Below are 14,766 nucleotides of genomic sequence, written 5' to 3'. Positions count from 1 at the left end.
TACCTGGCCTGTTTCATGACCAGATGGCAAAGGAGCTGACGCTAGCTGATTCAGTAGAAAAGTCTCTTGCAGGGGCAAAGCAAATGTGCTTACATAATGACACAATATCTCAATACCAAAAAAATTTAATGCCAAGAATCTGAAGAAAGACTAGCGGATTCAGTAATCATGCTAAAATTAATCAGTAGCACACTTCTGTCTGTACAGGTACAGGATTCAAGGAGTACAGCACTTGCTGTTGTTGATTTTTATTTTACTTTGCAAGGCTAAACGGGCAATGGTGCCCAATTCTATGGAAGTGAATTTCATACAGGAGAGAGCTACAGAGAGAGAGAGAGAGAGAGAGAGAGAGAGAGAGAGAGAGAGAGAGAGAGAGAGAGAGAGAGAGAGATAGAGAGAGAGAGAGAGGGAGAGAGAGAGGGAGAGAGAGAGAGAGAGAGAGAGAGAGAGGGAGAGAGAGAGAGAGAGAGAGAGAGAGAGAGAGAGAGGGAGAGAGAGAGAGCGGTGTGGACTCTGGCGTCCTTTGCATAGCTACGGGAATTAAAGATACCTACGGCAATGTAGGACATTAGATGTGAAGTCCCTACACACAATGCCACAAGCATAAACCATGACATATGGCTGCAATGTTTGTACGGTTTTGCTGGACACGACTGGTTACATCCAGGTGTTATCCAGGGAGATAATTAATTATCAAGTACAAAAGTTTGCAGCTCACAAACCGGACATTAAAAACCTAGTTGATTTACGGGAATGATCATAGCAAAATTAATATAGAAATTTCAAAATGTGGTTTTACTCATGGTTTGGGTGAATAATACCCAGTGCTGCAGTTTATTATAATACTCAAGACGGCGTCTGCCTAGTACTGGAACATGTTTGAGGTATATAGTGCTATCACACAGCAGAGGTGTGCGCTTCCCACCTGATTATACTTCATTGCGAGCGAGACTCTTACTTTTCAAACTAGTGCACACGGATCACTCGAAGACGGGAGAGCAACGTGGGAAATGTGCTAAAATGTGCTCACATCATACGAGTAAATCAGGGTGACTATGATATTCTACTCAAGACCAATAAGTCAGTTCCAGTCCAAGTACTTGTAGGTTGTTTCAATTTGCTCCAGCAGTTTACTAAGCTCACTCCCGTGGAGTTACGATAGCCACCTCGACGTCCTTCTCAGCTTCTAAAATCGCCAGGGACACCAGCTCTTTCACCTGGGCGCCTGTCAGGTCGCAGTGGACATTGACCGTGTTCTCGACAATGTCCTGCACAATCTCACTGACTGCAATGGACTGGCGCATACCGGCATCCGTCTTCTCAGGATTCTGGCCAAACGCGCGATCTGGCTTCAGCGTCATCGCCGCCAGCTCACTCTCATCCTTGCGCCCCAGTGGTTGCGTCATTGGCGTGGAGCCGCGGTCATCAGTGAGCAGCGCTCTGGCGAGGGCTTGATCCCTTTCCTGAGTGCGGCCGTGTGTGTATACACAACAAACACAATACACATGTCCACATACAGATACTACTTGTAGCAACAACAGGGCCGTCGGAACCGGTTCAGCAGATGCGGCCAAAGCCCCACCAATACGTTAAACCTGTTATTTTGAAGGAATGACTTATAGGCTATTTTGGCCAAACATTTCCAGGTGGCTTTTCATGGGCCACTTCATAGCTGCAGCAATGTAGAATACCATCCAACGCCCCTGAACAACACTTTTTGACTCTTCTCTATACCTACACAACAAGTACAGTGAAACCTGTCTAAGACGACCGCTCAAGGAACCTTCAAAATGTGGTCTCTGTTACCATGTGGTCTCTGTTGCCAGGTGGTCTGTTTATCCAGGGTCATTTGACTGCACATAGCATCCCTTGGTCCTGGCTGCAGTGGTCTTCTGGGACAGGTGGTAGCCTTATTCGAGTGGTCGCCATGACAGGTTTTATTGTACTAGCATAGCAATTGCAAGTATGCATGCACGGTGAGCCTACTCAAACAGAGTATGCCCAGGGGTGCATGCACGGTGAGCCTGCTCAAACAGAGTCTGCCCAGGGGTGCATGCACGGTGAGCCAACTCAAACAGAGTCTGCCCAGGGGTGCTAACGCAGTCAAGAGTCACTGCCAAGTGCCAACCATCTACAGAACGTGCATGCAACGTATTGTCTTCAGCCATTCCAATTTGCTGTCCTCTAGGTTCTATTCAGATCATTGCAGGTGGTGATAGGCTCAGCCACAGATCTTGTGTTGGTTCACTAGAAAAGTTTGCCTCTCTCTCTCTCTCTCTCTCTCTCTCTCTCTCTCTCTCTCTCTCTCTCTCTCTCCCCCCCCCTCCCCGTCCACCTCTTTTTCATGCCAAATATCACATTGCAGTTTGTGGATACAGTCAAATCTGTCGTAAGCGACCACCCCTTGGTGCAAGAAAAAGAGGTCGCTTACGGCAGATGTATGGTAAATCCGGCATACCAGGTATATGCTTCCATGTACTCAAATCGACGAGAATAATGTGATTTTTTATATCATTTTATTGGATATTCAACGACGACCATACCCGTATAGTAGTACGCGTATGCGACACGGCAGTAGATCGACACTGCCTGGACTTGAGAGCTACAGCACAGCCTCAGTACAGGCCAGGCGCCAGTCGATCGCACTTGCAAGACAGCGCATTTTCACACTTTGCAGTTGACAGCGCACTGGCAAGTACAGTTTCGCACCTTACTGAACCTGGGTCGCGGTCGCTTACAGCAGATTTGAATGCAGCCACCGTGCATGAAATCGCGGTCGCTGGTCGCGCACAGCAGATGGTCGCTCTGGACAGATCAGTTTGTATGTGAAACCGTCGGTGCACGGAAAATCGGTCGCTAACGGTAGATGGTCGCCTACAGCAGAGGTCGCTAACGGCAGATTTGACTGTATATCTAGTAACATGCTACCTGAATAAAAAAATGGTTTGTATTCAGGCAAAGTCTTGGCTTGCCATGCAGCTTGATTTTATAATCAAACAGGATTCCACTTCAAAGTACTGGTGTGAATCACCTTGGCAGTTTCCTCAATCACATCCATTTTCTTCCTTTGGAAGTCCTCCTCTATGACTGCAATGGCGTCAAGGGTGCGCTGCTGAGTGGCCTTGCGGGTAAGTTCAGGTGATTGTAATGGTCGCACCACTGCACAGCTGGCAACCTATACAATGTGAGTAAAACACAAAGGGATGGTGAAGAGAGAACGATATTGCCAGTTATTCACAACCTTCCATATACAAGAAAATATAGGCCTGGTCGCTTTCCGTTTAATAGAGCAGTTTCACAGAACTCATCAAACTCTTTGAACCCTATTATATTCCCTACATATTTGTGAGCATTTCATGAGTTTTCTTCCGCACTGTACATGAATAATGGAGCTTTATAATTATCTGTTTTGCTAGTACAGTACCTTCCTGCAGACGTACCTCCAGTTTTATCTCACGTCTGCACGTCAGAAAGTAGCGGTACAGCTCAAAGTGCTTCACCAGTGTTGTGTCTAGTTCCTTCAGCAGATCAAAGCAGTTCATCTTGTTCATCTCATTGCATGCATCTGCTGCGATGATCTTGGCTTTGAACGATAGCATCACATCCTCCAACTCAGCACCATCTAGGAATACAGTGACAAAATTTATCAATGGAACTAGGCTTAATAAAGCTGTAACTGGGAGTTCCATGGCTATCCGCCAATACTAGTAATGTTAACGAACATTTAATTCTAACGAGTTAACGAATTTGAAAGAATTGCTAACATTGGAAGTCGCTATGTGCAAAGCGATATGTAAATGTACAGTCATGTGCCGGTTTTGATACAGAATTCGTTAGAATTTCACCTTGCTAACCCACAAACATCCGGAGATCGTTAACTTTAATTGACGTTTTAACAAGTTAACGATCTGTTATTTAAAAAAATATCTGGTCTTACAGTATCTGCTAATCTCCACACAATAATGATGATACTTGGATAACAACAGGGAGGTGTATGATGCATGAATATTCAGGTAGCATTTCAAAACGACTGCTTGAGAGAGAGGATTTTTCAAGAGGCATATTATTCTGTGGACACAGTCCTGCAAGGATATTTTGGTAATTCACGATAAGTGACTGCCTCCAATGTTCATAGAATGCTCGGTAAATATAATATTATTAGAGCCTCACTACCTAGACCACATAAACAGAGCATAGGCATGCTGTTGCTCAGCATTGCGCACCTAATGCAATTCTGCAGACAGAGCTATTATCCTGGTATCCGGGTAACCGATCCGCAGCCCGTCGTGCGTCAGCCTAGAACCTGCAGTCTGGTGTGTGTCTGCCTAGAACCTGCCACATTAAAGCTGCACAATGGGCATGATGGAATGTCCCAAACTGGTGTTTGGCTCGGGGGGGGGGGGGGGGGGGGGCAGACAATCATTCAAACGTTGAAGCATTCAATGTAGATGGAGCACCAATAGTAATTGTGCCAGAACTCTGGGTTGTTCAGTAGGGAGTGCTAGTTCTCAAAGGCCATGTCACATGTATGTACGGGACAACGCGATCCCAAGCATAACTGGTGTCAGTGGTGACATCATTTCACTATTATACTGTACATGCATGAGTAGGAATTGAAGGTACATGTACATACCTTTCACCTCAACCAACAGTTCCTCAAGAATACGCACTGCAGAAGCACATTTCTCTTCAGTGAAGCACCGCGCTTTCAGCTTTCCCACAGTATCATCTTTTAGATCTAAGCAACACAGACCAAGGGAAGTGCCGAATCGAAAGAGAGATCTGTAATTTTCATAATTTACCATGAGTGTTTCAACAGTTTGACCCTACAGAATATAGTCTTCCCGATGCCCCTTGTTCTCTTCTTGCCCCACCACACGAAACACGCACGCTCATGCCCCCCCCCCCCACACACACGGAGACTCTCTCGATTAAGGCTAAGGAGAATCCATAAATGCAAATGCAAATATAAATACACAAACACAGAAACACATACACACAGAGACACACACACACAAAGACTATATGGCTGATTCCAAGCCTGGCTGCGGAAAACTTCATTCAAATACTTATCTACTGTAAGTCTACAAGTGTCGACCTCCCAGGGCTAAAACCGTTTTCAGCCGCATCACATTTTTGACCTGTACTGCTGCCGCCTATATACACTGTCACACAGAACCCTGCACAACAAAATTTCGGCCGCGACAAGTTTTCGGCCAAACATGACCAGGCCGAAAATAGCCGAGAACATGCGCCGAATATTCGTTTACTTACAGTACATGCATGCCACTAGAAGGAGCAATTTTGGCAAATACTGGACATCTTTATGATTCACCCGCTAAGCGCACCACAGAACAGCTCACATTAAGTCAAGGACACAGCCCCCTCTCCCTACTCTGATGTCGCCCCGATTTCAGCAAGGCCTACCCCTGACATTTTGCACGAAAGAACAATACTTTTGCCGTCCGAGGCAATCCTGATGATGGCTCCTGGCCAAAAACTTGATTGAAAAAAGTATACTGTTTTGCGGGGAAGAGACTACTTCCGCTTGCGATTTGTAGGCTTTATCAAAATTTAATTCAATAATGGAAGATCCATAATATTATTAAAAAAACCTAAAAGTTCTGGAAGCCATTTATGGGCCCACAATGTACCCGGTTAAAACAGCTCCTTTTTGAAAATGCTTTCAATGAGTGATGTGTCGCTTTGTTTTGCTCTAATTGGTGCTTTTCTCCAATGTAATGCAGTCGTATTTATTCAGCTTTTATTTCTTGTGTACTTGCATACTGGTGTTAGTTTAGTCCCACAACCTGCGATAAAATGATCAGCTGTAGCACCTTCTCCACTTTTATGTTTATGTATCTATGTCATTCGGATCTTCCCAAGTTGTACAATGTACTGTTGAGATACCGAATTCAAATAAATCAATACCATACCATACCATCAGCGTTTGTACGAGCCTAATTTGTGTGTACAGAAAGATAGTATGATTAGGTTGAAATCGTTCAAGTAACGTGTCGTGTTGGGTGTGGCCAAGCTTCGCCGTTAGTGTTCTAGGTGAAATGTACTGCTGTTATGTGTAATCATTCACTTTGTCCTTCTTTCCTTCTCTTGTTTTTTTCGTGTTTCATTCGCAAGTTAATTGTTAGCGCACGCATTCGTGATTGCTCTCGCTTTCTTTGTTAAAATTTACACTTGTAAATTTCACTGCTGTTGTTCTTGGTGTTATTCCTCTAACTTAGGCTTTCTATAATAGTTCAATTTTGTTTCAGTGTCCTTCAGTACAACGGCGATTCCTGATGAGTGTTGTACGAAAACATGTTTGAATCCTTGTTTTTCTCTACACTATTTCTTCCTACTTTCATCGTTTTATTGCACATTGCCTCCACCGCTTTACATTGCATGAATAAAGTATACACAAATGTCGATCCAGCTTGTCTTATTGATTGCGTTTATCAAAAAATATCTTTGTACATGCAACCAATTTCTACTTTCTTGCTCATTACTATTGACATGTTGCTACCGGCAATACCTTTTAAAATGCCAAGGCGGTCTGCCAACTTCACGTGGTCGGGTAGGCTAGCGCTTCCACTGTGTGCGTGCCGCTGCCCTCTCGGCATGACGCATGGGCAAAGACTACAGTGCACAGTGTATGTGACTGTCTCACAACCAGTAAAACTAGATTATTATTATCACGAAGGTAGCAAGTACTACTGCCAACTAAAGAGTGTGGCAAGTGGCGGCTAAGGGCCTAGGCCCCAGTCAACCAAGCGTGGCCAGACTGTCAGTTACCGCGGTATCTGCATCCAGTGATCAAAATTCATCGGAATACAACATGATGAACATAACAATAGTCGTTTCAATGGAATACCATCAGAAATCTTGTGATGAGTGATGGTACTGAAAACCTAAAAAGAAAAAGACCTACGCAAGACTCAGATTTTTCGATAGTCTGACTGTCACCACGACACGTACCTGTGACTGTCAGTCATGTGATCATGGTCCATGGATGGATCATGAAGTGCTAGTACATGTACAGTGAAGCACTGAAGGAGGTGTCATGACAACCAACCGCTGCACATAATTATTATTATTAATTTTGGCATTACCATGATTACCGGCACCGCGCATACATAATCGTGTACATGTACTATAAGCCCATGGCATGGGCTTATGAGCCCATGCCATGGCATGGGGGATGGGCTTATGTTTGGGTATAAAATATCCAGTAAAACATGTTCGTTTTTTAGCCCATGGGCCAATTTTCGAATTTTCAAGGTTCACGAAAAAGTACAAGTCCGTGCCCATATAGAGTCTACCATACACTCTTGCGTGGGGTAGTGCCTTTGCTGTTTGCGTTATGCAGAGCTCACTGACTTGTCAGTTTGAGCACTCTGGCAAGGTACAGTACGTTCGGGCCTGATTGGAATTTTTTATTTCCATTGCTATCAGGTTCGGCCTCATTTCCTCTGTGCTGCGCTGACGAGTCCACAAAGGACGAAACAGTTCTGTCCGCAGATTGAGTCTACCATACTGTACTGCCGTAGTACTGGTAAACTGCACTGACCTGCGGTACCATTGGCATTGGTAGGAAGAGTCCATATTGTGAAAAATTCTACTTTTTTATTTTAGAATTGCGATCAACAGAAACTATTGTCGCCTCGACGCCTATTTACATATTTATTTTTTATTATACGAAAGTCCACTATATTCCCGAATATGTGCGAGAAGTGGTGGCGGGGCCAGGCTGCTCTGCCGACCTCAAAGGTCTCGGCGTCTACGCAGACAAAGCGCGCCATAATGCAGTAAAACCATGGGGAGAGGAGGAAGAGGGGAAATGAATAATAGTGAGAAAAAAGGAAAATGGGTAGATGGTCGTGAGAGAAGCAGAGTGAAAGATAACGTCACATTGTGGTAAGGGGGGGGAGGATGCTAGTGAGGCACTGGTCTAAACCGTTTCATAGGGCGTCGGTGGCTGCTTGCCAGTTCAGGTGCAGCAGATACGTGTTGCATTTTTCCTTGAAGGATTGGAGCTGTCTGGGTTGCGGCCGTGCTGGTAGAATGGTCGCTGGTAGGCTGTTCCACAAGGGAATAATGCAGTCTGGGTAGGAACCCTGGAGGCTGCTACGAATGCGCACGGGCAGCGTCGACGTGAGCTGGAGCGGGTGGCACTGGGCAGTCTCCGTGGCTAACCTAGTGGATCGACCACCCACTGGGCGGGGATTGGCTCGAGGTGGGAGGATGGGCTTGCCGCTTCCACGGGCTTGTTGTTGGAAGGTAGGACAACTTGAACGTGAACGAAAGCGCAGCAACCAGTCGGCGGTGTTTCAGGCTGGGGAACCAGGCGCCTGGGCCAATCACCTTCAGTGCCTTGTGCTGGATTTTGTCCAGTCTGGATGTACCTGACCCCATCCACACCAGGCAGCAGTAATTCCATTGTTGGCCGCACGAAGCCTTTGTAGATTGCCGTACGGCCGCTGGAGTCCAACAGGGGTGCAACCTTTCTCAGGAAGTGTAGTCGTTGGGCAGTCTTTGAGGCCACGGCCCGGAGGTGTGCTGCGTAGGACAGTTGCGAGTCGAATGCTATGCCCAGAAGTTTAATGTCCTTCTCTTCAGGAACAGTCACTCCATTGAAGAGCACTGGTGGGAACGCTGGGGGAGGCTTGCGGTGGTCGATGATGAGGGCCTGAGATTTGGATGGCTCGAAGGTGACCTTCCCCTTGGAACTTGACACGCGAATTGCATTTGTGTCTGTTTATTAGCCCATGGCCGGCCCACCAAGGGCTATGACAAGGAGTCGTAGCTGGGGTATTTAAAAAAAAACATCTGCAGGCTTTCTGACAAAGCTGTATTATGCCCCTAAGCATAATTTTTGTCTAAACCGAAAGATTATGCCAACCTTACACGTTGGAATCCGTATATTATGCCGGAGCATAATTTTTTGACGAAATCCCAAGTTTATGCCAAATATTATGCCGGCATAATCCGCCAAGAGCTAGTGTTGTAGCTCTGTGGCCCTATTTTGCTTTTTCTCGAGTGTCCTTGCGTTCGTGGCAACTAACGTGTTTTGTTACTTGTTCTCTCGACATGCCACATTTCACAAAACGCGATCGAAACATGGCGGTGTCTGTTTTACAATTTTGCGAAGACGAGGAGAACAATGGGGACCGAATTGGTCTCAAGTATTCCATTCGTCGTGCTGCTGTTGCGTGTGGCGTCAGCTAACGGCGGAAATCAGCGTGCTGCGTTGGCCTTGTCTGTCTCCAGTGATTGAAGGTGACAAGAGTGACAATCCCCAATGTGAGACTCGTGGCATGAAACCACTCAACCCTGACGGATTTGCTGTGGACTGTACTAGAAAACAAGTAATTCACGTGTGTAGGGACTGGCCCGGACTGCTGAGAACGCCGACCACCTACTGCTCAAATGTCCTGGCCCGGAGGAGTAGCAGAGATCTCTCGAATTTGGCTGTATTCACATATGTACGCGAAGCCATTCTCACCGAGCCATCACAGGTCGTTCAGTTTCTGCAAATGGAAAGACTGCTTTTTAAAAGTCCTTGCCAATGTAGTAGCTCTAGGCGGCGAATGCATCCACAGATAGACTGGCTTCAGCGCGGTGCAGCAGAAGCAAGTAGACTTGAAAAAACGAACAAAGGCTCGACTTGATTGGCGAACACCCATCCCCTGGCCCTTTAGAAGCCGGTGTGGCGAGTTAAAACCAAGATTTGAAGGGTGCCAAGCTATCCTTGCTGGGTTGCTGTCCGCCAACCAAGTGCCAACAAACTGCCTCGCATAGACTTTTAAAACAACGGCCAGTCGCCAGTCTTCAAGCCAAGACTTCTCCTGTCGCCTGAGTCTCAGCGAGATAATGTAGCTGGAATTTAGTGCTGAATTTATGCAGTTCTTTAGCAATTGGCGCTGTTTTTCATTACAACAGCCTAATGCTCGTGCCAAACGTCCAAGCTACAGTAGACTCGTACGCCCAAGAACGTGGTGCCCAAGAACGTCCAGGCTGGAAATCTAAGAACGCCCCAGCCTGGATTTAAGAACGAACTCCAAGATTTAAAGAAGAGAGAGTAAGAGACGTGATATTTGAGCGCCGGTTTGTTTTGCAAGCGGATTGCACCTCCTTCATGATCTTGTCCGAGTACACTAAATAGTAAATACAATACAAGTCCGCAACCACAAACTCTTGTCGGGTCCTCGCGAAAACATCACCCATTGCAGCGCTACATACTACACGTGCATGTACGTAAAGTGTACAACCTGTACATGTACTTGAAGTAGCGCAAAGTGCATTGTACACGTACATGAGCGTCACGGGTCATGTTGGACACGTAAGAACGCGAAATAAGAACGTAGCCTGGGGCGCTGAAAAATAAGAACTTTGCTAGGCTGGCCCTCTGAAACCGCGTTCTTGGGCGTAGATCTGCGAGTCTACTGTACCATGTGTACTAGCAATAGCTTCCCTTGCCCCCCCCCCCCCCCCCCACCTCTGCTGTGAGGGCCTCGACTTCCCAGCCATTCTTCATGCACTCCTGTTTGTGGTGGCGGTACCGTGACAGCTTCTTCTCCCTGGACTGGAGGATGCGGTCTTCGCTACAAACCACGCGTGAGTTGCAGTCAAAGCACCTTTCCAGTTTCTTGGAGAAGAGAACTATGTCTGGACGACACTTGGAAGTGTGGGAATACTAGCCTCTCGTCCAGATCTGATAGAAGCTGCTAGTCATATGATCCCGATAAAAAGCCATCGCTCAGACCTTTCCGCTGAGGCAACTAACCTACTTGCCGCGGGGGATGTCTTGACCCGGTTTACAGAAGGTAATGTACGTAGTTGGAGTTTTCTTGGTATTTTTAGTGCTGGATGATGACTTTTGCTTCGCTGACCTTACTTCTGTGATGAATAGACTGATCTGTTTGAGGACATTGTCGTGCCGCCACGTGTACCTTCCTTGGAGGAGTGAGGCAGGGCAGGCGGTGAGAGTGAGCCTGAGTGTTGATGTGCGTTGACAAAGAGGGCAACTCTGGTCCACAACAGAGTTGCCCCATCGTCTCAGATTGTCGGGCGAAGGCAGTGTGTTGAGTGTGGCGTTCATTTGAAATGATAATAAAATTTAATCTTGTTCTTCCATAGCCCTCGTACAAAGGTTTGTGCCATGTTATGTCCTTGAACATTGTGTCGGCCCATTGTGTCCAGGCCCCTTGCATTTGCAGGCCTTTTAGCTGCCGGAACTGCTCCTGGCAAACGCCTTCTCAGATGGTATTCAGGATTCGTTTTCTAGGTTTTACTATGGTTGCTTTTGGTGTCGGGAAATCCTGTCCGGCTCTGGGCGGTCGGGGAGCAAGTGTGTCCGATACGACCGTTTCGGCACATTCCAATTCCACAACCGGCAAATCTCCGTTGAAGTTGAATAAGAGTTTGTATAACAGGGTGGTTTAATTATGGAGCAGCACATAGATCAAAAACCGAGTCAGCATGCCATACTAGTACTACAAACCGGGTGAAAAAAAGCAGAAACCGTCGGCCAAGTAAGTTAGTTCAGGTTAGTTCAAGGAAAGCAGCATGTTCAGTGTCTTCACTCTATGCGGGTGAGACTGAGAGTGGTTTGAATCACCTGCTTCCACCCGGTAGCTGCGTCACACACACACAGTACCGTGAACCATACCAAACCAGAGTAGGCAGCACAGTTCATGGCACAACACAGTCTTCACACGCAAAACTCACAGAACTAACTACTTGTTGCAACACTATCAGATATGGAAAACGGCAGCAAGGCAAAACACTGGAGAGCACCGAGACGTACTACTACTGATGAGTCATGATGGGACTTCCTGGTTATCAAACTGGTACTGGGCAACAGATTCGCCTCGCCAACCACATCGGCTCATCGCCCCTACTCCCCTTTGTTTTGTTGTCCAGTGTCATTTCAGTTGTCCTCTTCCCCCCGATTATTAGTAGGGCTGTGTTTGCTAGTAAAAAACATTCCCTGTAATTTTCGAGCTCGTCGCTTGCCAGACCCGCTAACCCGGACCCGCGTACCTGGCCTTGCTCAGAGTCGAGGGCTCACTGCTCACCCGTGTGTTGCATACAGTCATTTACGTGGTCACTCCAAACAGTGATTATTCACAATGTCTTGTTTTAATATCTGGTTTTATTTTTCTAAACGCAAACCGGCACTTTTGCATTCTACTTCCACACACATTTCTGTTTCCTTTTTCCTGGTGCGCGCTTGTGGCATTGAAGCCCAGACCCAGGCTTTGGTCGGTGGAGCCCCTGGCACCTCACCATCACTGCTGCCCATTGTAGCCCCTACTCAGTAGTGGTTTGTTTTTGTCCACGTAATTTATTTTACGAGTTGGGTTTGTGAATACTAGTCACCCCATGGTCTTTTGGACCATGGGGTGACGGCCATGGATGGAGGTTCCTCCTCGGATCCTCCACAACAGTCTGCACAACGGTTTGGGCTAAACAATGAGTTTAGGGTCGCTACGTTCAACATACGAGGACTCACTGCGCCATGGAAGAGGCACTCGCTCGAACGAGACCTGAAGCGGTATCGAGTTGATGTTTGTGCAGTCCAAGAAACAAAAATTTGTGAAGCAAATTGTACCGTGTTACCGCTGGGGTACCGGCTCATAACGTTCGCTCAGGACCATGGATATCAGCGAGGAGTAGGCATTGTCGTCGCTCCTCGTCGGGACCCGTTCCTGTCAAGATACTGGAGCGTTGGTGAGAGAATTGGTGTTGCGGAATTTGTTTTCCCTTGCAACAAAAATAATAGTAATTGTAAACCAACTCACAACACGGTACGTGTCATAAGTGCATATGGCCCTACCGCTGTTTCCTGTGAAGGGAACCCATCGCTGAGAGAGGAGTTCTACAGCGCCTTGTCGACTGTATGGAAAGATACAACGAGAAGCGGAGTTCTATGCTTCATCGCTGGAGACTTCAACAGCAAAGTTGGAATTCGTAAGAGAGCTGATGAAAGTAAATGGCTAGGCTCCTTCAGCAGAGGCGCCAGAAATGATAACGGACAACACATGTTGGAATGGTCAATTGAAAATGATGCCTTCTTGGCCAATACAGCTTTTCAACACCGCCAGAGCCACCGCACTACATGGACGGGTTGGCGGCAACCTGGGAGTGGAGAAGTTGGCCCACAACCTGTCTACAACCAGATCGATTTTGTTCTTTGCCGTACGCAACACAAGCCACTGCTGTGTAATGCACGTAGCTATGCAGGCTGCGAGACACCAACGGACCACAGAATAGTCATTGCCACACTGCAGCTTCGTGCGTTATTTCCAATCTGGCGGAAGGGAAACCAGACAACTAAGCGTAGCTTCAACACCTCGATGTTTACTCAGAACCCCCAGGTCTGTAGTCAATTCCAGGAGGAGGTAGACAAAGCACTGGCAACGCAACAAACGCAGCAGGGAACTGTTTCAGCTGAGGCACGTTTCGGAGGTGTGATGGATGCACTGGAGTCGGCTGCAACAAAAACAGTTGGATATAAAAAGAGAGCCGAATGTAGCCGAAAAGCCCATGATCCTGGCATAGCCCTTCTATCAGCACAACAAAAAGAACTGCGGGTAAAAATCGACTCGACAAAATGCCCAGACGGGAGGAAATCACTGAAACGCGATCGGAATCAGATATTACACCAGATACGAGATATCGCCCGGAACAACTCTGAAGCCCGCCTGGACTCCTTCGCTCAAGAAGTAGAGAAGCTGAAAAACAATGCAAGGGTCTTTCAAGCAGCCTCTTTGCTGCGGCGGCAGTCTCCCGCGCCATTGGTTGTTCATGACGCTCTTGGACGGATAATCGCCAACGATAAAGAAGCGGCAGAGAAGGTAGCTGACCACTTCAGGCAGCAGTTTCGGGATCCATCTGCAGTAAATGATATTCTGAGACCGCTGGGCTCGAAGTATCTTGAAGATAGGATCAGCGCTGCGGAGGTTGCACTGGCAATTAGATTACTCAAATCGCAGAGGGCAGCTGGGCCGGATGGCATCCCCGGGGACCTGTTCAAGCATGCTGGTGAGAGGATCGCACATGAGATCGCTGCCATTCTAAACCAATGTTTTGCGGATGGCAGTGGAATGGATCTTGGATGTGGAACACTAATCCCGCTCCCGAAACCAGGGAAACCCAGAGGGCCGCTAACCAGTATCAGGCCAATAATACTCTTGAACTCTATACGCAAATGCCTGTCAACAATCACACTTCGCAGGATTATGCCAAAGATTGACTCCTACCTATCTCCAACCCAGAGCGCTTCCCGTCCGGGTCGGAGTACCGCGGATAATGTCTGGTGTGGCCGGTGGCTGGCAGCCAAGGCTGAACGTTTCAAGTGGCAATGTACGGTCCTCGGAATGGATATGAGCAAGGCGTTCGACACAGTGCAGCGGGGGAGATTGGTGGAGGTAATGAAACAAATAGTTAACACAGATGAGGTACGAATGGTGGAGATGTTGTTGCACAACACAAGGCTAAGAGTGAAGATAAAGAATGCGCTCTCGGCAGAATTTCCAACATCAATAGGCATCCCACAAGGAGATAGTTTGTCGCCGGTGCTATTCACCTGTTATCTCGAAGCGACAATGCGTTGCCTGCGTCCCAGGATATCGCCAAGACCTGCCATACTGAATATTGGAGGGACAGCCTACACGACTGTCGATATGTCCATACCTTGCGAAACAGCATACATGGACGACGTTAACCTGTACTCCACGGACCGTCAACATCTAGCGTGCGCAC

General features: G+C 47.2%; 1 protein-coding gene across 1 annotated transcript; it reads right to left on the bottom strand.

Moving 5' to 3' along the window:
• Positions 1-84: 84 nt before the first annotated feature.
• Positions 85-6,903, bottom strand: LOC135810027 (uncharacterized). Its single transcript, XM_065323492.1, has 5 exons — positions 6,533-6,903; positions 4,634-4,738; positions 3,441-3,622; positions 3,032-3,175; positions 85-1,463 (listed from the first exon to the last, which is right to left on the bottom strand). Exons 1-5 carry the CDS (start codon positions 6,618-6,620, stop codon positions 1,140-1,142), a joined length of 843 nt encoding a protein of 280 aa, XP_065179564.1. The 5' UTR covers positions 6,621-6,903; the 3' UTR covers positions 85-1,139.
• Between the last annotated feature and the right edge of the window lie 7,863 nt (positions 6,904-14,766).

This window comes from Sycon ciliatum, chromosome 2 (genome assembly GCF_964019385.1).
Source record: "Sycon ciliatum chromosome 2, ocSycCili1.1, whole genome shotgun sequence".
Lineage (NCBI taxonomy): Eukaryota > Metazoa > Porifera > Calcarea > Leucosolenida > Sycettidae > Sycon > Sycon ciliatum.
This window is presented reverse-complemented; position numbering and strand designations above follow the sequence as displayed.